This window comes from Microcaecilia unicolor, chromosome 3, assembly GCF_901765095.1.
Source record: "Microcaecilia unicolor chromosome 3, aMicUni1.1, whole genome shotgun sequence".
NCBI lineage: Eukaryota > Metazoa > Chordata > Amphibia > Gymnophiona > Siphonopidae > Microcaecilia > Microcaecilia unicolor.
In genome coordinates this window covers 116,741,465-116,767,878 of record NC_044033.1, presented here as the reverse complement: position 1 = coordinate 116,767,878, position 26,414 = coordinate 116,741,465, and the positions used below count along the sequence as shown (strand labels likewise).

Here is a 26,414-nt window from a genome sequence, read left to right as displayed (position 1 = left end):
ATTGTAAGCTTTTTGGGGACAGCAAAATACCTACTTTATCTGACTGTAAGTCACCTTGATCTACTATTAAAAGCCATGAGCTAAATTAATTTCCCTTTAATTTCTTGATGGTTTTTATATATACATTGGAGTGGAGGAGTAGCCTAGCGGTTAATGCAGTGGACTTTGGTCTTGGGGAACTGGGATCGATTCCCGCTGCATCTCCTTGTGTCTCTGGGTAAAGTCACTTAACCCTCCGTTGCCCCAGATCGCTTTGGATGTGGTTGCAAAAACTGTAGAAAAGCGGTATGAATTACTGTTGCTCTTTTATACATTGTATTGCATATTGAGATTGGCTTTAATTGAATATTTTGTTTCCCACTTTGAGTTAGATTTAGGAAAAGCAAGTTATAAAATGTAATTTGATTTTGATTTGTTCTATAATGAGTTCTTTTAGTCTCTAGGAACAAAATGTTAAAGCTATTTCAAAAATCTGAAACTCTGATTAAAAACATCTAATATAATAAAACGCACCGTGAACGTTCTAATGAGGACAACGTTCTGAAGCCATCTGACGTCACTCCCTGAGTCCCTGGCTGTAGGGTTCGTGGAGTTCGTGGCGTTCGTGGTGTTCGTGGTGTGAAGCCATCCAGCCGTCTCTGCCCCGCCCTCGCGTCTAAACAAACAAATCCGGAAGCGAAGCGTCAGGGAAGGAGGCGGCGCTCCCGACGTCTAGCCTTCCCTTCGCTGTGTTCCGCCTTCAAAACAAGGCGGAACACAGCGAAGGGAAAGCTAGACATCGGGAGCGCCGCCTCCTTCCCTGACGCTTCGCTGCACGAACCGCCACGGAGGTAAAGTTAAAAAGAATAAAAAAAAAAAAAAAGGGATGCATGGATGCGAAGGGGTGGGGGGGCATGGATGCGAAGGGGGGGGGAGAAGAGGGCGGGCCAGGCTGGGACATGGGAGAGAGAGTAGCATGGATGCGAGGGGGGGGGGGTCATGGAAGGGCGAGAGGGGACTTGCTGGAAAAGGATGAATGGAGGCGGCAGGGGACAGAGGAGCATGGATGGGTATGGATTAGGAGGGCAGGGCACAGGGAGAGAGGGAAATTGCTGGATAGGGAAAAATGGAGGGGCCAGGTGACAGAGGAGCATGGATGGGCATGGATTGGAAGGGCAGGACTCAGGGAGAGGGGAATTGCTGGATAGGGATGAATGGAGGGGACAGATGGGCATGGATGGATATGGATTGCAGAGCAGGCCTCAGGCAGAGAGGGAAAATGCTGGATAGGGAAAAATGGAGGGGCCAGGTGACAGAGGAGCATGGATGGGCATGGATTGGAAGGGCAGGACTCAGGGAGAGGGGAATTGCTGCATAGGGATGAATGGCGGGGACAGATGGGCATGGATGGATATGGATTGCAGGGCAGGCCTCAGGCAGAGAGGGGAAATGCTGGATAGGGATGAATGGAGGGGGCAGGTGACAGACAAACATGGATGGCCATGGATTGGGAGGGCAGGGCTCAGGGACAGAGGGGAATTGCTGGAAAAGGATGAATGGAGGGGGCAGGGGACAGATGGCCATGGATTGGGAGGGCACGGCTCACACTGTCTCTCTCATATACAATGTCTTTCTGACTCTCACTCTCACACACTCTGTCTCACACAGTATCACATTCACTCTCTATGTGCCACACAGTCACTCACACACTCGCTTGGTGTCATACACTCACTCTCACAGAGAATCTGTGTCTCACACACACTCTGTCTCTTGCCCACACACACACACTCTCTCTCACACTGTGTCTCACATACACACTTGCACACACTCTCATTCTCACACACACTCTCTCACAAACACACTCACACCCAGACTCACTCTCTCTCTCACATACTCACACTTTCACTCTGACTCTCAAACACTCACTTTCACATACACTCTCCCAAACATACACACTCCAAGGAAAACCTTGCTAGCGCCCGTTTCATTTGTGTCAGAAACGGGCCTTTTTTACTAGTGTGATAATATTTGCCAATGTAAGTCATTGTTATAATTTTCTATTTGTTTCTCCATCTTTCTGCACCTTTTGCCTTTTCATTAGCCATCACTTTTTTATTATCTTTGAAATGATACCGGTTGATAATGCTACTGAGATGGGTAGAGAAAAAAAATTTTTAGGTCATTTTTTCAAGATTTATTTTTGTTCCTAGATGAATGTCTCCAAGGAACTACCGCCCAGCTACTGTGTGGCGCGGGTGATAATGTAATTTTTTACGTGTGTCCACTACACACATCGGAAATTTTCCAGTGTGTGACGCCAACCCTGGCGGTAATCAGCAGTGTACGCATGCTGACAATTACCGCCCAGTTAACGTGTGAAACTTTACCACTAAGTAAGGTAAGGTCTCAGGCACAAAATGGAATGCGCGCCAATTTTTATTTTGCTGCATGTCCATTTTCGGCCAAAAAGGGCCTTTTTTGCAGGTGTACTGAAAAATGAACATGCGCACGTCCAATACCCACGTCCACACCAGTGCAGACCACTTTTCAGTGCACCTTAGCAAAAAGACCTCCTAGGGCCCTGTTTACTAAGCCACGCTAGAGGGGTGTTAGCGTTTTTAGTGTCCGATAACCATGCAGATAGCGCACATTAATTTTAAGCACGTGCTAAAAACGCTGGCACACCTCAGTGAATAGGGTCCTTAAATTTAGCATTTTTAATATTTTAATTGGTTTATATTTAACCTTGGTTCACAAAAAATACAGTTTTCCAAAAATAAAACAATGGTGCTAAAAAAGAAGGAAAGAGTTCTTGATGTACTGCCAAGAGTTTCAAGTGAAAACCTGAATAAATGGTCATTATAATTAGAAAAAAAGTTCACAGTGCATATGTTTCCATATGTTTCTCCTGATAACTGTGTGTTGCTACCTTTTTATTTTTCATTTAGTACATCAAGCAACAAAGCAAAAGACAGTTAGTGAAGAAATGTATAATCACAAGCTTGAATGGAACTGTGTGCCTAACAATTAATACACAGTTGGTCTTGCTGTATAAATGACAGCACATTTAAGAAGGATTTAATTCTGAAGGCTAAAGGGATCATCCTTTCAGTTACACAGAACAAAGAGACAAACCTAGGGAGACTACCCATGTGAGATAAGAGAATACCCATGGAAGGGGAGAGCAAGAAGTAGAAATAGATTCACAATAGAGGAAAGAAGATATGATAAAGCATCAACCTTGTTTGTGCAGCGCTGCGTACGCCTTGTAGCGCTATAGAAATGCTAAATAGTAGTAGTAGTAGTAACCTTTTCAGGAAAAAAAAAAGGTTGTAAGATTGCTATGGGGGAAGGAGTATGTTTGAAGATGGGAAGAACAGTCCGAGGTGACAGAAAAGAAAGCGGAAGGAAGAGGAGATTTTGAAAGGCAGTTTAGATTCATAAAGTAAATGGAGAGGAAACTTTGAGGCGAAGGAGCAATTACATTCAGCTGGGGAGGAGAGAAAAGTTGGTAGTTTGGAGAAGGAGGGCTAAAGGCATAGGTTTTGTGAGGAATAGAAGCAGAATGATGGGCTGAGAGTGGAGGGCGGGGTACAAGAGTCTCAGGCAACAGATGAGGACATGGAAAACTAGGTTGGGATTCAGAAGAAAGAGGATGATAGATTAATTGGGTGAAAAACAAGACATATGAATTGTTTTGCTAGAACTTGGCAGATTTACTGGATACTCAAACGAATTATATGGACTTTAAAAATGGAATCATGGTACATTGTGACACCATTTATTAGACCAATATAAAGAGATGTAATAACATTTGAGCTTCCAAGACCACATAAGTCTCCTGTTTATCTGAACAAGACTTATAAAGCGCAACAAATTTTTATATTGGTCCAATAAAAAGCTGCAATAACCTACTTAACTTCAAGTTCTTTTCAGAATCATTACAAATACTAGAACCATGCACTACAGAATAAGTTACCAGGTACTGAATAGATCAGAAACTCTAGAAAAACGTAGTTTTACCATGGATAGTGAAAGAATGAGATAATAGGCAGAAAACAAAGAAATAGCAGGCCCCTTTTACTAAGTGACAGTAAGCCCAATGCAGGCTTGCCACCCGTATCTGGTGCTACAAAAATATATTTATTTATTTATTTCTGTAGCGCCACAGTGTACCCGGTGGTAATCGGGCAGTGCCATGCGCTGCCCAGTTACTGCTGGGTTAGCGTGGGAGCCCTTACTGCCACCTCAATGGCAGTAGTGTAGCTGCACTACTCCCCCCCCGAAATGGCCACACGGCAAGTGCTTTACTTGCTGCATGGCCCATTTCCTGCAGGAAAGAGAGACTTCCCTTTTACCCGCTACAGTAAAAGAGGGCCTCAGCGCACGTGAAAAACACACGCCGACGCCAGTGCAGGCCCCCTTTTGCCACAGCTTGGTAAAAGAGGCCCAGAGATTTAAAAAGGAAAATAACGAGTTCAAAAATGAAATTGAGCTGAAAAAGAAGAAAAAACCCCTCAGAAATTAGTCAGATATATACAACAAATAGAAGGAAAATATTGACAAACTAGGGTGTTTAATACAAGTTGACTTTGTCTCCTCGTGTCAAGTTGTCTTGAACTCATATTGAAATGTATGCAAAAGCATGAACCCAGGTCACCAGAGTCTTAAAAACTGTTGTAAAATTTTGTAAAGCAAAAACAAGGCGAAGGAATGACAAAAATGATGAAGCAGGACATAGGGTTAAATCTTTATTATGGGCATCATTTTGGTCATTCCTAATCTTTATTTTTGCTTTTCTGTTTTCCTGTGGGATTGTTTGTCTTTTCTTCACTTGTACGATGTTGTAATCCTTCAGGCTTTCAGCATATTACTCTGTGTCTGTCTGCTGTCCTCTGGCTCTCAGTGGTCTGGAGAATAAACTCTCTAAATAGGTTTTGTTTAATTCATAGGGCTTTCGGTGAGCATGCTCCTCTGTTGTAACTTAAGGGCCCTTTTACTAAGCTGTGTTAAGCGCCTACAGGGGAATTCTATAAATGGCGCACAAACGTCTGCATGCAAAATTGCGCACAAAAGTAAATTGGCTAATGAGCCAATTGGAGCTAATAATTGGGCACTATTATTAGAGTTAATTGGTACAATAAACACGTGGATAAAGGTGGGCCAGTTGATGTAGTATATCTAGGATAAGCAGTAAAAAATGTATTCTACTCTTTTGGGATCTTGCCAGGTACTTGTGACCTGGATTGGCCACTGTTGGAAACAGGATGCTGGGCTTGATGAACCTTGGGTCTGTCCTAGTATGGCGATACTTATGTACTTACGAGTAAAAAAGGCCTGTTTCTGACACAAATGAAACGGGCTCTAGCAAGGTTTTCCTCGGAGTGTGTATGTGTGAGAGATGGAGTGTGTGTGTCAGAGAGAGAATGAGAGAGAGACAGTGTGTGTGTGTGTTTGTGTGAGAGAGAGTGTGTGTGAGAGACAGAGTGTCTGTGTGTATGAGACTGTGTGTGCGTGACAAGAGATAGAGTGTGATAGACAGGGACTGTATGTGAGAGACAGTGAGTAAGTGAGTGTGAGCCCACACCCCCTCTCTCGCAGGGTCCCCTCCCCACCCCCACCTCTCTGGTCTCAGGACCCCCTCCCCACCTCCCTCTCCCCTGCGCCCCCTCCAGCCATCCATGTCCAGCGACCCTCCTCTCCCCCTCCCCCCTCCAGCTACCCATGTCCAGCGACCCTCCCCTCCCCCCCGGCGCATCAAACCCCCTCGCCACCTGCAGCTGCCAGTGGTAATGCTGTCCGGCCGCCGCTGCTGCTTCTCCTGTTGAGCTGCAGCGGCTGCTACAAAAAGGAAAAAAGCGATAAACGTTTTTAAACCCAGGCCAAATCATTCGCAAATGTCCAAGTCTTAAAATGCAGTCTCTGCAGCTGCTCCTTCTCTCACGTCGCTGCGCTCCTCCGGGGTCTTACTCAGGGGTGTGCTGGTAAATTTTTAACAACGGGCTCTCTCTCCGGGCATAGCTGACCCTGAAATTTTTTTTTTTTTGGGGGGGGGGGGGGGGAAAATACATGCCTCTCTCTCCCCTCGTGCGGGCACACTAGGCATACCTTTGCCGAGCCCCACCAGCCAATAAATGGACTGCCACCATTCTCTGCTGCTTGTTTCTGGCTCTGAGCAGCATGATGGAACCTTCTTGTGCTTGCATGAAAAGTCCCAGCCTGATGCTCAGAGTCAGAACAAGGAGCAGGGAGCAGCAGAAGTCTATTTACTTGGCTGGTGGGGCCAGCATCACTGCCAGCAAAGTAAAAGAGAATTCAGGAGGGGGCCCAAGCCCACATTTTGGGAGTCAGTTGTTAAAGTAGCCATGGGGAGGCCTACTTTAACAACCAGCTCCCAAAATTCTTAAAAACTTAACAAACGGCTCTCGCGAGCCTGTGAGAGCCCGCTCCAGCACACCACTGGTCTTACTCCAGGGGCAGTGACGTGGAGGCGAGAGGAGGAGCGGCTGCAGAGACTGCATTTTAAGACTCGGGCATTTGCGAATGATTTGGGCTGGGTTTAAAAACATTTGTTTTTTTTTTCTTTTTGTAGCAGCCGCTGCTGCTCAACAGGAGAAGCAGCGGCCGGACAGCGTTACCAGTGGCAGCTGCGGGTGGCAAGGTGGTTGATGTGTCCGGGGGGGTGTTGATGTGCTTCGGGTGGAATGAGGGGGGTATTTGATGGGCCTTGGGGGGGGAGGAGGGGGTGTTTGATGTGCCGGGGGGGGGGGGGGTGCATCAGAGGCTTCGGAGTAGGATTCAAATCATCTTTTTCTTTTTCTGTTCGGAGCTGCCTGTCAGGCGCCTGTGTCATGGCAGCAGGAGTTAAGTTGCTTCTGTCGCTTTCTTTCATGTGTTTTTTTTCCCCCCTTATCTTGTCTGTTGTGTCAGGGGTGGTTCAGGAGGGCGTTCGGTGAGCGTGGCAGGTTCGGGAGGGCAGCAGTCTCAGTTGTTTTTGTCCTTTCTTTTTCTTAGCTTTTATTTTCCATGAACGTTCGATGAAGCTGCCTGGGCCCGCACTGCTGTTGCTTGGGCTCTCTGGATGACGTCATCCGAGGCTTCAGTCCCAGGCACAGCCAATCAGATTGGAGGCACGGGCCCAGGCAGCTTCATGGAACGCTCATGGTGCAGATTATTATATAGGATGGGGTGTGCTACACAGCAATTCTTTCTGGTTTACCTATTTCAGTGGGCCCACACCTGAGCTACATGTAGTGCCTGATAACGTAGGAGGATCCATGTTATCCTGCACTGATATAACATGGTGACTCTGTCATATCCTTCTGCCCTGTGAGGTAAATGCAGGGCAGATGATGGCCACACCCCCTGCATTTACTGCACAGCCTTTGCATATACTGCATAATGTTTTTGCATTAAATTTCCAGTAAGTACAAAATGTACTGCATTTTAGCAAAAGGAACCCTTAGATTGTAAGCCCACAGGGGTCAGGAAAATAACTACTGTACCTGTATGTAACTCACCTTCATTAACAACTGAAAAATGCATGAACTAAAGTCAAAATTTTCATAATTTCCCATTCCTACAAAAACTGTTCCCTTTACTGAGTGGGAGTCCTTCACCTAAAGTCCTGTCAGTGAAGGTGCTGTTTCAGTGTCACATTTTTAATAGTAAAGGACAGGAAAGCTCTTCAAGACTACAGGGAATTGGCCTGTCTCTAGAGGTTAAAAACATAATGTTGAAGCACTACCTTCCCACTGGCAGCAATGCAGGTGGAGGACTCCTGCTGAGCTTAGAGGGAACAATGCCAAGAGATCAGAAAGCACTCACTTTTAGCATAATCCCACAGACAAGCAGATTTGCCTGAATCTTAAAAGTGCGAGAGTGATGGATGTTGCTCTTCACTTAGAAAACAGTTGAAAGCATTGGGCCTGGTATTCAAAAATATATATATGGTTAAATCATACTGAGCGGAGGAGAGGATATTCATTGGCACTTAACCGAGCAGTGCCATTGCAGTTCCCCTCTAACCACCGTGGCATTGTCTGGATACTCAGTACTATAAAAAATATCTTCCTCTGAAAGATTGAGAAAGGCAACCTTGTCTAATAGCATATATACTTAAATAATTAAGGGGCCCTTTTACTAAGCCGCATAAGCATCTACGCCTATGCGCATCCAACATTCGCCAAAATGGAGTTACCATATGGCTACCGTGTGAACATCGCAGTAATTTTATTTTTGCATGTGCCCGCTATGCGCGCCAAGTGGCATTTAGTGCACATAGGTCATTACCATGCGAGATTTTACCGCTAGGTCAATGGGTGGCGGTAAGGTCTCAGACAGAAAACAGATGTGCGGCAATTTTGATTTTGACGCATGTCCATTTTCGTCAAAAATAAAAAAGGGCTTTTTTCAGGCACGCTGAAAAGTGGATTGGCATGTACCCAAAACCCACGCCTAAACTACAGCAAGTCATTGTTCAGCGCACCCTAACAGGTGAATTTTTGAAAGAGAAGGGCACCCATCTTCCAACACAAATCGGGAGATGGGCGTCCTTCTCACAAGGTCGCCCAAATTGGCATAATCAAAAGCTGATTTTGGGCGCCCCTTAACTGCTTTCCCTCGCAGGGACGACCAAAGTTCACAGGGGCGTGTCGGCAGTGTAGCGAAGGCAGGACTGGGGTGTGCTTAGGAGATGGGCGTCCTCGGCTGGTAATGGAAAAAAGAAGGGCATCCCTGAACACTTGGGCGACTTTACTTGGTCCATTTTTTTTCACGACCAAGCATCAAAAAGTTGCCCGAACTGACCAGATGACCACAGAAGGGTATCAGAGATCACCTCCCCTTACTCCCTCAGTGGTCACTAACCTCCTCCCACCCTCAAAATAAATCTTTAAAAATACTTTTTTGCCAGTATCAAATGCCATACTCAGGTCCATCGCAGCAGTATGCAGGTACCTGGAGCAGTTGTAGTGGGTGCAGTGTACTTCAGGCAGGCGGACCCAGGCCCACCCCCCCCCCCCCCACCTGTTACAGTTGTGGTGGTAAATGTGAGCCCTCCAAAACCCACCAGAAACCCACTGTACACACATGTAGGTGCCCCCCTTCATCCCTAAGGGCTATGATAATGGTGTACAGTTTTGGGTTTGGGGGGGGGGGGTTGGGGGGGCTCTGAAGTCCACTGCAGTGCCTCCTAGGGTGCCCGGTTGGTGTCCTGGCATGTGAGGAGGACCAGTGCACTATGAATGCTGGCTCCTCCCATGACCAAAGGGCTTGGATTTGGTCATTTTTGAGATGGGCGTCCTCAGTTTCCATTATCGCCGAAAACCGGGGACACCCATCTCAAAAATGACCTAAGGACGACCATCTCTAAGGTCGACCTAAATTTCATGATTTGGGTGTCCCAGACTGTATTATTGAAACGAAAGATGGACGTCCATCTTGTTTCATTAATATGGGTTGCCCCGCCCCTTTATGGGGCCGTCCTGCGAGGACGCCCTCATGAAAACTTGGGCACCACGTTCGATTATGCCCCTCCAAGACTCAACTGCCTTGGGGACAGTCATTCTTAGTAGCAATCAAAAAAAAAAGTTGAGTAAGGGCAACTTTGTGAATTTACATTTTTTGTTTGCTACTAAGAGTGACTGTTTTATTCAGCAGTGGCTTTTTCTGTATTTATTTTTCACTTTAGAGTTTTTTTCCACTGTAGTTATTGCAGTCCTCTTTCAAGCCAATGAGAGATAGTCCCGTTGGGGTTGGATATTGTAAAAGTGTATGACTTTCCCCAGGGCAGTTGAGGCTTAATTATTTACGTATATATGCTATTAGACAAGGTTGCCTTTCTCTGTCCTTCAGAACAAGATATTTTTTACACTACTAGATATTTACATTTTTGCTCTTCCATTTTTTATTGTTGACTGTCTGGGTACTGTCAGGGCAGTCTGAGGGCAGAGTCTGGATGAAGCCAGGCGTTACGCAGGCACTGGCGATATTTGGTGTTGGTGCCCACATAGCTAATTGGGCACATACGGCTGAATAAATAGCAGTCCTACCTTTGCCTGGTTATTTATGTGGGTACAGTACTGAATATCAGCCATACCCATATGCCCCCAAATTCTATAAACCTGCAGGCCCAAATTTATACCTTGCACACAAATATGCACATGAAAATTACAGAATAAGGGCACTTGGGTACGCAACTTAATTTAATAATTGGAGTTAACATCCAATTATTGGCTTAAATTGGTGTTAATTTGAAGCAATTAGCATTTGCACATGAAACTGTCCTTAGTCACTGTTCTAGAACCTGAGTGTGCCAATTCCATTGTGCACAAATTTTAAGGGGGTGTGAATGTGGGCGGAGCATGGGTGGGTCAGGTACATGCCTAGGAGTTTGGAGCACAGGTTATAGAATACAAGGAGTTATGCACCTAACTGCCAACAGTTAGGCATAAGCACTTACACCAGCCTTTGACATGGCATAAGAGCTCGCGCCTAAAGTTAGATGTGAAACTGCGTACTTATGCTAGTATTCTATAAAGGCAGTGTCACATGGAACTGCTGTTATAAAAATCATGCTTAGCACGCATCATCTTGACACTTAAATTTTGATGCTATTTCTTAAATCTACTCCATTTCTTCTGGGTACCACTGCTGAACCGGATATTCAGTCTGGTGCCTGGATATAAAATAGTCTATATTCTTTACCATTCTAGTGTCCTGTTTAGCACCCCTAGCATGCAAGAACAGATTTACACACTTAAAATTCATTATCAAAATTGCTATAATATGTATTAATGGCATGACAGGCAGTTAGACAACCAAAACAGAAGAACCAATCCTTGCAAATCAGCACAGATGATGATCAGACACGGCGAAGTTGACAAGAAAACACACAAAGTCAGTAAAGGTGCTGTCACAAACTTTAATCAAAACAAGGCACGACTCAACACGTGCCTGTGTTTCGGCAAACTCTTTCATACTGTTCTGGATTGCGGTATGTGATTGAAGTTCAGCAAGCTACTAGTGAGCAGGGTAAGCCTACAAGGGCTGCCAAGAAACTGGGCCGGGCCTAGGGCAAGGCCACCCCCATCCCTGAGGTCATCGTCACTACCACCCCCAAGGCCGCTGCGCTGCAGTCCCCACCTGCCCCCTCCGTCCGCCACGGGCCGGGCCCCCTGCATTGAGATCATCACAGCACCTCACCTGTCACCTCACTCCGTGATTGAAAGCGCAGCCAGCAGCGGCAGATTGGATTCGCCGCCCTTCGGCCCTTCCCTCCCCTGTGTCCTGTCCTCACAGAAGTTACATCAGACGAGGGCGGGATACAGGGAGGGAAGGCCCAAAGGGAGGCGAATCCGATCTGCCACTGCTGGTTGCGCTTTCAGTCATGGAGCGAGGTGACAGGTGAGATGCTGTGATGATTTGAATGCGGGGGAGCCCGGGCTGGTGGCGGACAGTCGACGGAGCTGAAGGCGGGTGAGATCGAGGACTGTGGCACCGGGCCCCCCTTGCCCCCCTCTCGGCGGCCCTGGAGCCTACAGCAGGATAATCAACATTTACTGATTCATAATTTTAATAGTTCACAGAACACTGATTTTTTAACAGTTTCAGTGGCAAATAGAGTCTTCATCCAGGCTAGTTGGCCAAAATACAGACCCATATCGAGTCATGCCTTGTTTTGATTAAAGTTTGTGACTGCACTATTACTGATTTTGTGTGTTTTCGTTGTCACCTTTGCTGTGTCTGATCATCATCCATGACAAGCAGTTACAATGGATCGGTTGACTATACTTTTAAAGATGTAGTCACCTATACCTGCATTATCTGCTACTGTGTTAACATGCCAGGAACTCCCCCTTTCTCTTCCATACTTGATCATGCATGTTTTGCCACAGACACATTAAAGTTTTCATTATCATGTATTAATGGCAAAACCTTTCTCCGAGTAATATATAAATAAGCCCCATAACTCTGAAGTAGAATTACAATTTATAAAATGACATAATAGATATTAGAGTCCCCACTATCAAACATAGCGCAACAGAAAACAATTAAGACGTGGAGGGGCATTTTCGATATGACGTCTAAGTCCGACTTTGGACGTTTTGTGAAAAACGTCCCAAATCTGAATAGGAAAGAAGGTCATTTCCGAAAGATAAAGACATCTATGTTTTGTTTTCGAAAAAAGGGTTGCAAACTTTTTGTGATTTAGACATTTTAGTTTTTGGTCCATTAAAAAAAAAAAAAAAACCAAGTGCAAAACGCACAAAATCAAGCCATTGGGATGTAGGAGGAGCCAGCATTTTTAGTAGACTGTTCACCTTGACATCCCAGGACAACAATAGGACACCATAGGGGGCACTGCAGTGGACTTCATAACATGCTCCCAGGTACACATTTTACCTTGTGTGCTGAGCCCTCCCAAAACCCATTACCCCAACTGTACACCACTACCATAGCCCTTACAGGTGAAGGGGGGCACCTATATGTAGGTACAGTGGGTTTCTAGTGAGTTTTGGAGGACTCACAGTTTTCTCCACAAGTGTACCAGGTAGGGGGAGGTAGGAGCCTGGGTCCACCTGTGTACAGGGCACTGCACCCAACATTAGACTACTCCAGGGACCTGCATGCTGTTCTAATGGACCTGAGTATAACATCTGAGGATGGCAAGTAATGTTTTTCATCACATTTTTGGAGGGTGGGTGGGAGGGGGTTAGTGACCACTGGGTGAATAAGGGGAGGTCATCCCTGATTCCCTGCAGTGGTAGGGTTACCATATGGCTCCAGAAAAAGGAGGACAGATTGAGCCAGTCTGGGTTTTACTTCCATTGCTTTCAATGGAAGCAAAACCCAGACTGGATCAATGTGTCCTCCTTTTTCTGGACACGCACAGCGAAGAATGACAAGTGACTATTTTTTGGTGAAAGGGGAAAATGTCTCATACACCTGTGGCAAAACTGTAACTTCTCATATGCACACAGTGCAAAAAGTAATCATAGACATAAAAAAACCCCAAACACTTCTGTAAGTGTGTTTTTCTTTTGCAATGTGCCAAAATCTTTTTTGTCTTTTATGAAAAAATCTCTTTGAAATGTGCAAAATTCTTTTTGGTCTTTTTTGGATAAACGTCTTATTAATTCATACAGCAGCGTGCTATAATCAAAATATAAACCATTTATCTTAAGCACGCTGTTCAGTTCATGTGAAGAGTGGTACACCCCAGCTTCCAGAATGAACGAATGTGCGGTCCCAACGATCCCTTGAAAAGGCTACCCGCAAGCCAGAACTCCTAAGCAAGTCATGAGATTGAATGATGTACCAGTTTTTTCTGATGATTTTCGCCACCTCTTCCCCACCTGTAATATCTCATGACAAAGGTCTCATTCTGGTCAACCACTGTGGACACGGATCTAATCATGAGAAATAAGTCCCTGTTGTTATAACATGCTCTGGTAAAAGACTTCTTCAACACCCAAGGGGGGTAACCTCTCTGGTCCAAAGAGTCAGCCAATTGACTGGCTTGCGGGTAGCCTTTTCAAGGGATCGTAACCTTAAAGAAATATTGTGACCAGCAGATGTGGTCTAAAGATTTTCCCATGAGCGTGGCAGACACAGGTAATGTGGGTCATGCTCTTTTTGTAACATGATGTTTGCATGCAATGAATTTGTTAATCCGACTGATGGAAAGTCATATAGGCTGAGACATCAGACCACTTGCAGATCCGACCATGTAGTTTATGTTCTTCAATGTCCATGTATGAAAGTATATGTGGGTAAAACTGAATGGAGATAAAGCACAAGCTTGAGCGAGTACAAGTTGTGTGTCTCAAATCTAAAGATGGGGGCTCCACTGGCAGCCCACTGTAAAGAATTACAGCACAGTTTTGACATGTTTAAGTGTTGGGCGATTGACAGTGTTTCTGACCACATACGTGGAGATCGTAACAAGAGGTTACTGCATGTTGAACAGCATTGGATCTGTCGTTTACATTCGTTGGAACCTTTTGGACTAAACTCCACGTTGCATTGGGCTGCCTTTTTATGATCTGATAGTTTTCTCATTTGTGATATATTTTTTGATAATTTTTGACGTATGCCACTGAATTTTCCTATCCAACTGTGATTGGTTGTCCAGTCATCAGCTGAGGATGACGTGGCAATTTGTGATTGGATATGGACGGGTTATAATCAGCCGTCCGCCCTGCCCCAATGTTTGCCAGTAGTGGGGTAGTGGGAAGTCGACCCTCCAGCGTTTTCATGTTAGTTAGCATCATGACTAGAGTGACTTTTTGGTTTGTTCTCAGTTATTTTTTCAGTTCATGGTGTCATCAATACATTTTTTTTTGTGTTTCCAGAATTTTGAAGTTCTGCAGTGTGGTTCCCTGAAGAAGCGGAGCGAAACGGGACCGTTGGGACCTCACATTCATTCATTCTGGAAGCTGGGGTGTACCACTCTTCACATGAACTGGACAGCGTGTTTAAGATAAGCGGTTTATATTTTGATTATAGCACGCTGTTGTATGAATTAATAACACATTTTTCCAAAAAAAGACCAAAAAGAGTTTTGCACATTTCAAAGAGATTTTTTCATAAAAGACAAAGATTTTGGCCCATTGCAAAAGAAAAACACACCTAAAGAAGTGTTTTGGTTTTTTTATATCTATAATTAGTTTTTGCGCTGTGTGCATATGAGAAGTTACAGTTTTGCCACAGGTGTATGAGACATTTTCCCCTTTCACCAAAAAATAGTCACTTGTCATTTTTTGCTGTGCGTATTTTGATAATTATCAGTTGGTTCATACAATGAAGTCGATCTGTGTTTGTGTCTATACTCCTTTTTCTGGGACCCATATGGTAACCCTATCCAGTGGTCATCTGGTTAGTTAGGGCACCTTTTTGTGCATTATTCGTTCTAAAAACAGATGTAGCTCAAAACAACTCAGTTTTAGTCCTGGACGTTTTTGTTTTGTTCCATTATGGCTGAAAAACGTCTAAGGAACACCCATGTCTCCGCCTACACAACCCCCCCCCCCCCACCGATACGCCTCCTTGAGATTTGAATGTACTTCTGACCGACTTCATAGAAAAAAGTCTAGAAATGGGTTTTCGAAAATACTGATTTGGACGTTTTTGTAAGAAAAACGTCCAAATGCCGCTTTATGCCACTTTTTTAGATGTTTTTCTGTTTCGAAAATGAGCCCGATAGCCATACAGACAAAATCTGTTCCAAATTTTAAAATTATTTCCAATAATCTTTTTTTAAAGGTGGAAAAAACTTCCAAAGTTCCTGGTGTTATTCTTGACACCATTTTCTCTTTTAAACCTCAGATAAATCATATTACACAAGTTGTATTTTTAAAACTTCAACAGTTACGTACAATTCATCATTTTTTTTTTCATGTTCAGCATTTTAGTATTCTGGTGCAAGTTACCATTTTAACCCATTTTGATTACTGTAACATTATATATTTATCTCTTACTACTAAATTCGTTCAAAGATAAAAATTTTGCAAAATACATTGAGACTCAAAAGATCAGAGAGAGCTTCTACTGCTCTTATTTCTCTTCATTGGCTGTGATTTCATGCCCGTGGTTTGTTTAAATTGGCTTGTATAATATTCAAAATGTTTGATGGTTTTGTTCCGGTTTATATTCTTAATTTTTTTTTTCATTTCTACAGTTAACAGAATTAACAGAACTAGGGACCCATTTCATTTATTCTTGCTTCTTTTTCAGTAGTTAGGTATAAATGTTATCTTGAGGATTCTTTCATTTATCAAGCTACTTATTCCTGGTTATCCCTTCCATTAGTTTTGCATTCTCTGGGTTCTTTTCATTCTTTTCGTAAAAATTTGAAAACTTATCTGTTCGAGAAATTATTTGGCTAATTTTGATATATTATTTACCTTAGTTGTTATCTGCTTTGAACCACTTTTATGAGAGTTAATGGGATACAAGAGCTATATTACGTTACATTACAAAAGAGACTCGTGCATATTCATTGTGGATTTCTTAAACTCCAGACTGGCTTTGTGGTACTCCAGGATTATCTCAAAAAAGCACACTCTTTAATAGGCAGGATGATACCTGTGAGGTAGGTGTTGTGAGAGGAGTTGATGAAATAGTGAGACAGTGGCTGAGACATGTCCTCATTCAAGTCCAGTTTTTCAGGTGGAACAACGCCATTTTCCTCTCCATTTAGATATCGTATGAATCCCTCTATAGAGAGAAATCCTGAAAAAAAAGTGAAACCAAGAAAAAAGTTACTTTTTGTGAATGTGTAGTGCATTACATAATGAAGTACACTTCACATTCCCCCGGATTCTATACAAGGCATCCAAAGTTGCATGCCCAAATTTGGACACGCTACTGAGATATATGCACAAATACATTGGATAATGACCTCTAAACTGTCAATAACTGGGTGCCAGCAACCAATTATTGATGTTAATTGGCACTTATTAAAGTTTGCACGTGCGTCTGAATGAACACTATTCTATAAGGCACAGTGCTTAAACCCCATAGTTTGTATCTCAAAAGGGGGCATGGCCATGGGTGTTCTGAAAAGTTGTGTGTGGAATTACAGAATACTGCCTAACTTGAGCCCCAGCATTTACATCAGGTTTCAGCAGCATAAGTACGGCACCCAAAGGTTAGGTGCGGGATCTGCGCTAAGTGCTGTTCTATATATACTATGTGCCCTTTATAGAATAATAGTTCTGAATTTTTCGGCGTCTAACTTTAGGCACCATTTATTGAATTCCTTACATTATGGATTATGCAATTTTAATACGCAACAGCAGAGTCAACTAGCTTTCTCAAGTATTTTCTTTTATTCAGAAAATAATTCCCATGATCATGGTTATACCAAAACACACTATCAGAAAGCAAAGATAATTTCTATTCAAAACCCCATAATTTCCATAAAAGTGAATTTGCAGTTCAGTCTTGCTCAGGACAATAATGAAATAATTATTTTGCCCAATTATACCTACAGATAGAAACATAATATACTGTTTATGTTGACAGCTTAAGAAAATCATTCTATATATTGTATTTCATACCATAGCAAAATATATCATCTCAATTTTTTTTAATATAAAGCTGTGGTGCCAAAGATTTACTACCTCTTGCTGTTGGAACTAGACCATGAGGTCTAAAGAGGAAGAAAACTGAAAACTTGAAGTCTAGGGAGCCAAGGAGCACTGGAGATCTTGACGAAATACAGTAAATTACAGGTTGAGAGGTGGAGGTTTTCTAAAACAGATTCTATTCATGGTACAGTGACTGCCTTGAAGGGGTCTGTGAAGAAACAGTGTGTTTTATGCCTGTACCCACATGAAGGTGACACCTGCAGGCGTAAAGTCTATTATGGTGGTGTACAATTGGGTACAGTAGGTTTTTGGTGGGTTTTGGAGGGCTCCCCATACAATATAAGGAAGTAACAGTGAAATGTGTACCTGGGACCTTTTATGTGACGTCCACTGCAGCATCCCCTAGGATGCCCCACTGCTCTCGTGGGATGTCTGCGTGGCCAGTCTACTAAGAATGCTGCCCCCCCCCCCCCCTCATACATCCCATTGGCTTGTTTTTTGTACATTTTTCCCTTGGACTTTTTTTTTTTGAAAATCGTTACAAAAGAAAAATGCACTGAGCACAAAATATCTAGAAGCTTCTAGGAAATGTCCACTTTAGAAACAAAAAGAGAAAATGGTTATGTTCATCACTTGATTTTTGGACATTTTCAGCAAACTGTCCAAAGTTGGATTTAGACATATTGGAAATATTCATCTCTGCATGAGCAAGCATTCTTAGAGCAGTATTCTGAATAGATTGAATATGGCAAAGATGAATCTGGGAAATGCCTAATTAAATACTGTTACAATAGTAACGTCAGGAAATAAGAGTTTACAGAACCTTCATCTGAGAAGTCAAACTGAGAAATGTATGAAGAACATAAAATTGTCTCAGGAAATAAAAGTAAGTTTTAGTGAAGTGAGCAATCTGAGGTTCCAGAGAAAGTATCCTATCTAGGAAAACACCCAAGTAGTTCAGTGTTAAATAATTTTTATTTGAGCACCATGAAGGATCAGCATTATCAGAAGAGCAGATGGAAATCCCGTAATCCAAACTCCTACAGTCGTTTCAGGATTGAGTACAAGCAGGGCTTTTTTTGAGGGGGTACTGAGTACCGGCACCTTTTCCATTGTCTGCTAAAATTGACCCAAGGACCGCAGGTTTTAATGAAAAAGCTCAGGCTCTACACACCAATTCTGTCTTGTCATAGGTTCTGTGACTGGTTGCAGGGGGCCTGGCTGTTGTGGGGTGAGTCCCTCAGTGATCACCCCACCCCTGAAGGGTGGCCTGGCATTTGAGTACCGGCACCTTTTTCACTAGAAAAAAACGCACTGAGTACAAGTCAATTTTTATGAAATCAGGAAGAAATACCATCTAATGCAGTGCTTAATTTTGTAAGATGAAGCTGAAGTTGGTCAACATAATATACCAATAGAATACTGTCAGCATAGTAAAATGTTTGGAAGCCATAATCGTGGATCAGACTGGCTAAACGACTTAAGAAAATGTTAAACAGTAGGGGAGATAAGACCGATCCTTAAGGTACACCACAGTGATTGGAGCCTGTTCAGAGACAGAAGAGGCAATAGACACAATAAAAGAGTGGTTGGTGAGAAAAGAAGTGAGCCAATGATAGATGGTCAGTGGAGGAGTGGCCTAGTGGTTAGGGTGGTGGACTTTGGTCCTGAGGAACTGAATTCGATTCCCACTTCAGGCACAGGCAGCTCCTTGTGACTCTGGGCAAGTCACTTAACCCTCCATTGCCCCATGTAAGCCGCATTGAGCCTGCAATGAGTGGGAAAGCGCGGGGTACAAATGTAACAAGAAAAAAAAATCTTTAAAGGTGCAAATGATGATCAGCTAAATAATAAAAAAAAAAAAGTGGAAAGGTCTAATGAAACAAAAAGTGCAATATTTCCTTTGTCTAAGGCACAGTTATCTCCAATTTGAAATCCAGACTGACCTAGATGACAGATATTAAGGTTATCTATAAAGGAAGTAAGTTGTTGAAAAACGATTCTCTCCATTAATTTAGATTGGAGTGGAGGAGTAGCCTAGTGGTTAGGGTGGTGGACTTTGGTCCTGGTGAACTGAGGAAGTGAGTTCAATTCCCACTTCAGGCACAGGCAGCTCCTTGTGACTCTGGACAACTCACTTAACCCTCCATTGCCCCATGAAAGCCACATTGAGCCTGCCATGAGTGGGAAAGCACAGGGTACAAATGTAACAAAAATAAATAAAAACTAAAGATTTGAAATTGGACAATGATTGGTTGCAAGAGATGGATCAAGGGAAGTTTATTTTAAGTACAAGTCGTACTATGGCATGTTTCCAAAGAGAAAGAATAACACCTGTAATAAAGCAGGTGGAGATCATAGCTAATGCTATAGAGAGCAGCGTATGATGAGGAGGGAGGACCCATGTGGACGGAATAGGATCTAAGGGACAAGTAGTTTTATGTACTAGGAAACCAGTTTTATAAATATTGTGAGGGATGGAAAGTTAAAAGAGGACCATTGATGAGTAAATAAAGGAGAACCAGAAGTTAAAGACTGGTTATTAGATAGTAACCAGTCATCTATCTGAACACCAGGTGAGTTGGGTGATGCGGAGGTACTTGGCCTGGGAGGAGAGGGAGTTGAAGAAGGCTTTTGTCATAACAGAGATTTTTGAATTGAAGGAAACTGTCAATCCCTGAACAGAAAGACAGGTAATTTGGTCCTGATTAGAACACGTTGTTATTTCAGAAAAATTGGAAAAAGTTTCTTTGGCTTCTTAACAGTGTGTAATATCTGCTTAGAGAAATAGGCTTTTTTTAACCTGTAAAATTTGAAATTGATAAAAGGAATATCTAGATTTATAAAGAGAGAGGATAAGTCACGTGGGGGTCCTTTTACTAAGTTGTGATAAAAAGTTGTCTGCGGTAGCGTGGGCGTGTGCTTTTGGCACACGCTGGGACATATTTTACTGTGGAAAGGAAAAAAGGGCTTTTTTAAAATGGGGCAGTAAATGGCCATGCACTAGAATTAAAAGGACAACACGGCTATTTACTGCCTGTGCCCGTACCACCACCCATTGGCCTAGTGGTAAGGGCTCGCACGTTACACATACAGCACTCATGCAGCACGTGCCATTTGGCCTCGCTGATGATTACCGCCAGGAATGTCCCCTGCAGTAGATAATAGAAAAATATTTTCTACCGTGGGAAACAGCACATGCCAACTTTGAAATTACCATCGGGTGGGCGCGCTAACCGGGCGGTAGTGTCAATTTGACACATGCTACATGTGCGGTAGCCCTACTGTTGCTTTGTAAATGGGCCCTATAGATCCCCTGTGTCCTAAAACTTACTTTTCTCTGAAAAATGCTTGTCTCTTGTACATTATTTATAACTATGAGACTACTGAATACATTAGAGCTTTCTGCAGTGGGATCTGTCAATTAAATCATTTCCGTGAGGGAAATCAACCTTCCTGAACATTCCTGGGAGTGGAGATAAATGAACTGGGAGGCCTGAATTTATATGAGATGTGAAGCTTGGAAACTATTTTACAGACTGGTATTCCTTACTCTATATAGTGAAAATAAACCCTGTTCTATTGCAAGGAAAAATGGAGATAATGTTTCCCTGTTGTATTTTTAAAACTGAAATTTCAATCATTTACTACTGTTACTGCACGGCCCTGTTTATAGTACTTGTGCTTTTTATAGCTCTTTACTTGTCATATTTAATAATAGGCTGGTACAAGGGAAGTGTTTCAATTAATTATGAGTTACAAAGGAGACACGTCATGTCTTTAGTGGTACTGGAAGATTTGCAGTGCTGTAGGATATAAAGCATTCTATTTTTATAGCTACTTTTCTGTGTTTCACAGAGGAAAAAAATATCTAATTCTGGCAACATCTGTCAAAGTTAGGGAAAAAAAGGTAATTAAGGGCATACCCTATAGTCAACTGCAAACTAAGGAGCCCTATTACAAAGGCACAGTGCGGCTACCATCAGGTAGCATGCGCCAAATTGTCCCTACCGCCGGGGTAGCATAGGAGCCCAGCAGTAGTTCCGAAGCTGGCGCGCGCAGTTTCCCGTGGTAGAAAATAATTTTCTATTTTCTACCGCGGGGGCGTTTCCTGGTGGTTATCGACAGCACGACCACATTTGCATGTGCTGCCTGATTGCCATGGGGTTAACGCATGAGCCCTTACCATTCATGTAAATAGGAGACAGTAAGGGCTCATGTGGTAAATGGCCAGATGCTAATTATGGACTTAGCATCTGGCCATTATTGCCGAAAATAGAAAATTGGCTTTTTGGCAGATGTGCGAGGAGGTGGCCTGAGTGCATGGGAAAATCACCCACTAAAAGTAGCGCAGGCCATTTTTTAACATGCCTTTGTAAAAGGCTCCTAAACATTTTATATATACATATTACCCTGCAGCAGGGGCATAGCCAGACTTCGGCGGGAGGGGGGTCCAGAGTCCGAGGTGAGGGGGCACATTTTAGCCCCACCCCCGGTGCCATTACCGACACCCCCCCATTGCTGACACACCCCCTGCCATTGCCGACACCAACAACTTTGACCCTCCTCTGCCGAAGACCCTCTCGACCCCCCACCCGCTGTCGCCATCGCCTACCTTTGCTGGCGGGGGACCCCAACCCAACCCAACATTGTACGTGCAGGACATCAGACTCAGAAACAAAATGAAGGAAGAAGACTTCGGCTGGCGGGGGTTGGGGGTCCCCCACCAGCAAGGTAGCAGACGGCGACGGCGGTTTGACGACGGGAGGGGGGTTGAGAGGGTTGTCGGCAGGGGGGTCCAGGGCCAAATCTACGGGGGCCCAGGCCCCCGTGGCCCCATAGTAGCTATGCCCCTGCCCTGCAGGACCAGTGTTAGACATTCTCCAACCGATATTCAGCCCACAGGAGGCAGACTGGCGAAGTGCTGTGATCAGCGTTAAGCCCAGATATTCAGTGCCAATTTTTTTGTGGCTAACCTAAACTTAACCAGCCAATTTAATATTCAATGCTGGCCAGTTAAGTGGTCTGATTTGGTCGCTAAGCTTAGCCAGTGAAGCACTGAATATTTGCATCTAGCCAGTTCTATTGCATGATATAGCTGGTTAGCCGCTAAGCACTAATATTTAGCGGAGATAACTGGCTATCTCGCTCTGGATATTAGCGCTTAGCTGGCTAAATGCAACTGGCCAGGAGTTCTGGCAAGTTTGGGACAAATTTTGGAATGGAGGCACAAAGCAATTGCCCTGGTTGCATCCCCTAACGCAGGCCCTGTCACCCTGCAGTGTGCTTCTTATCATTTCCATCCCTCACCCTTACATGTGGGAGGTAGAAACAAGGACAAGTTGAGATTGCTGGGAGTGAGAAAAGTATGATTTGGATTTCTTTCAATGCGGTTATGATAGCCAGTGCCAGCTACCCCAACATCACTGGTTAATGACATTCTGGTGAATCTGTAATAGGCCTAGCAAGCTGATGGTGGACATACATTGTTAAACAAGTTAAGGAAGTGCAGTTGGATAGATTACAATATTCTTTGGAAGAGTAGCCTAGTGGTTAGAGCAGCAGGCTGAGAAAGAGTGAGATCAGAATTCAAATCTCACTAACACTCCTTGTGGCCATGGCAATTCACTAAGGGCCACACTACCAATAGGAATTGAACAGGCTTCCTCTCATTTGCCACACCGAGAATTGGTAGCTTGGCTTTGTAAAAGAGGCTCTTAACCTTTCATTACCTCAAGTAGAAACATAGGGGGGGCTTTTACTAAACATTAGTGCATGTTATCTGCCACAGGACCCATTTTATTCCTATTTATTTATTTGCTGCACTTGTATCCCACATTTTCCCACCTATTTGCAGGCTCAATGTGGCTTACAAAATGTTATAGCAACATGTACACATTATAGGATAAGAATTTCAGAATATAGATACAGATGGGTACATAGAATATCATGGCAATCATATTAACGGAATAATACTTTTACAATTATTACAAATAAGAGTGCATAAGTAAATCATATTGGATTGGAAGTCCAAAATGTGTCCTGCTGCAGATAACATGAGCTAATCTTTAGTAAAAGACCCCCCCTTAGATTGCAAGTTCTCTAGGGATAGGGAAATACCTATTGTACCTGAATGTAATTTGTCCTGAACTACAACTGGAAAAGTGTGAGATAATTAATAAAAATAATCCTACACAACTGAACTGAAATCATCTGTGTATAGTTACAAAACAACCCACACCATCCAATGATCAAGGCAGGTTACAAATGTACACACACAATATATTATCAAACACAACACATCAGTGGTTCCCAAATCTGGTCCTACAGGCACTCCAGCCAGTCAGGTTTTTGAGGATACCCACAATGAATATTCATGAGAGAGATTTGCATGGACTGCCTCCAATGCATGCAAATCTCTCTCATGAGTATTCATTGTAGATATCCTGAAAACCTGACTGGATAGGATGCCTCCAGGACCAGGTTTGGGATCCACTGCAATACATAAATAAAAAATATACATTTCTAAAATCAGTGACATCAGATGTTAAACAATATCAGTTCTCATCAATATGATAAACAGTGGATTTTAACAACATGATAACTGCAATCCTCTTGTCAGTATGTTACTCAGTACCATGAAATGCCCATTGAAATAGATAGGTTTTTAGATGTTTTCTGAATCCTAATGTCCTATGATAGATTTTGGGGTGGGGGAGGAGGGGGAGAGGAGAATGAATACATTCCATTATGATAGTGCAGCTAAAATATTCTTGCTCTAGTGTTGCACAATCTTGCATATTTCAACATAGACATCTATCGAGCATTCATTCACAGATCTTAAAGGTTGAGGGGGTCGGTATAACCATAGCAATGAGACCAAGAAAATAGGGACCTCATTACTCAATGCCTTTTGAGTCAATAACATTATTTTTTAATTTAATTCGATATTCAATCGTTAGCCAATGCATAGATTGCAACATTGGTGTTAATGAATCAAAATGTCTTCCTCCCAATAGCATCCATATAGCAGTATTCTGTGCTATATCTAGGGGGCAATTTCTCCAAATGGATTAGTTTTGCACCTCAGAGGAAAACCCAGTGAAGTGTAGGAACAAAGGAAACCTTACGAAGTACACAAAACAATGGAGCAGTAAGGTCACAGCATAGGAGCCCAATTCTTCAAAATTATTGGGGGTGCTAATCTCAATGGAAATAACCCCTCTCTGGACACATACAAGAAATTTTCTCAATATTGGGGATGCTCAAGCACCCACAGAGCAGGCTCCTATGGGTCAAAGGATGAATCTTCCAACATTAAACCCCCATGAAACTGATGAATTCTTAACCTGTTCTTCAATAAACAACATCCTTGAGAATTCATTAGTGTTATGAGTGTTTAATGTTGGAAGATTCATCCTGTGACCTTACTGCTCCACTGTTTAATCCTGCACCTACCATGATAGGAATAAACCTCACTCCTAAACATTGGGTCTGTGGAGTATGATCTCAGTCTCTCAAATTTACTGCTAATGTTTGACTTAGTACTTGAATTGTGCCAAAGGGAGCTTCTCTCTGGAGTAAGATGTAACATGTACAGGCTACTTATCCAGATGCATTTGGAAGTTCTTTTTGATCAAGCCTGTGGCTACCAAAATGATGGGTAATATTTCTTTATCTTTCTGCCACATTTTTTTGGTCTTGGACTGCATTTCTTGGTACTTGAGGATCTTCCCTCTCTCCACGTGATTCACTGAGTAATTGCCTGAGACCAACACCTCTATAATCAATGTTGCTCTGGTGTTTTTCTCTTTTACCAATACATTCTATTTTCTGGCATCCAGCTTTTTATCATTCGAGATGGGTATCTCTAGTGGTGAGAGGAAGACCTTGTAGGTGGGTACATAACATCAAGGACACGTTCAACCAGCAGCACAGACACACAACAGAAGTAACATCAAGAACTCAAAAATTATTTCCCCTCCATGTCCAGAGAGTAGAAGTGGATGGGAGAAGAAGACAAAGAAAACCATGCAATGCTAGCTTCATAGATTCTTCAACACAACATCTAACATATCCTTCTACATTTCTAACTGATCTTCAGATGTATTTGATAGAAATAGGAGTGTAAGCAATCACTGATAAAAGCTGAAATTCTCTGTAATTTCTAGTTTAAGTGAATTTTAGCTTTAAAAATCAACATGCACAAAAATGTTTTCCTCAGCGATACTATCCACCTTATTTTCGAAAGAGAAAGACGCCCATATTTCGACCCAAATCGGGAGATGGGCGTCTTTCTCCTGTGGGCGCCCAAATCGGTATAATCAAACGCCCATATTGGGCGTCTTCAACTGCAATCTGTCATGGAAACGGCCAAAGTTGACGGGGGCGTGTTGGAAGCGTGGTGAAGGCGGGACTGGGGAGTGTTTATTGGTCGAGTAGAGATGGGTGTCCTCGGCCGATAATCGAAAAAAGAAAGGCGTTTTTAGCGCGAATTAGGGTCATTTTTTTGGACCCTTTTTTTTTCACGAACAAGTCCCAAAAAAGTGCCCTAAATGACCAGATGACCACCGGAGGGAATCGGGGATGACCACCCCTGACTCCTCCAGTGGTCACTAACCCCCTCCCACCCAAAAAAAACCCAACTTTAACAACATTTTTTTCCAGCCTGTATGCCAGCCTCAAATGTCATACCTAGTTCCATCACAGCAGTATGCAGGTCCCTGGAGCCAGGTGGACCCAGACCCATCCCCCCCCCCACCTGTCACACTTGTGGTGGTAAATGGGAGTGCTCCAAACCGCCCACTGTACCCACATCTAGGTACCCCCCTTCAGCCATAAGGGCTATGGTAATAGTGTAGAGTTGTGGACAGTGGGTTTTGGGGGGCTCAGCACCCAAAGGAAGGGAGCTATGGACTTCAGAGGTAGTTAACTGTTTATTTTAAATTGTTACAAGTGCCCCCTAGGGTGCCCAGTTGGTGTCCTGGCATGTGAGGGGGACCAGTGCACTACGAATCCTGGCCCCTCCCACGAACCAGTACCTTGGATTTGGTCGTTTTTGAGCTGGGCGCCTTCGGTTTCCATTATCGCTGAAAATCGAAACCGCCCAGCTCAAATCCACACAAATCTGATGCATTTGCCGGGCACAAACCATATTATCGGAAAAAAGATGGATGCCCATTTTTTTCGAAAATACGGTTTGTCCCGCTCCTTCACATACCCGTTCTTGGAGCTAGACGCCCATGGAGATGGGCGTTCACGTTCGATTATGCCCCTCTATATGTCCCAAAACTACTTCTGTTAATTCTCTTTCAGGAAGACCTCTTTGAGAAATATGAG

The 26,414-nt window shown here is 43.3% G+C and overlaps 1 protein-coding gene across 5 annotated transcripts in view; it reads right to left on the bottom strand.

Annotated features, from left to right (window-relative positions):
* PLCB1 (phospholipase C beta 1) overlaps positions 1 to 26,414 on the bottom strand; it is a 1,287,346-nt gene that overhangs the window by 436,880 nt on the left and 824,052 nt on the right. For all 5 annotated transcript variants that reach the window (XR_003941444.1, XM_030196316.1, XM_030196317.1 and 2 more), the window contains one exon: positions 16,069 to 16,215. Coding sequence is in view for 4 of the 5 variants with exons in the window: in XM_030196316.1 (XP_030052176.1) it covers positions 16,069 to 16,215 (147 nt within the window). In the remaining variant the exon portion in view is untranslated. The remainder of the gene's footprint in view (positions 1 to 16,068; positions 16,216 to 26,414) is intronic.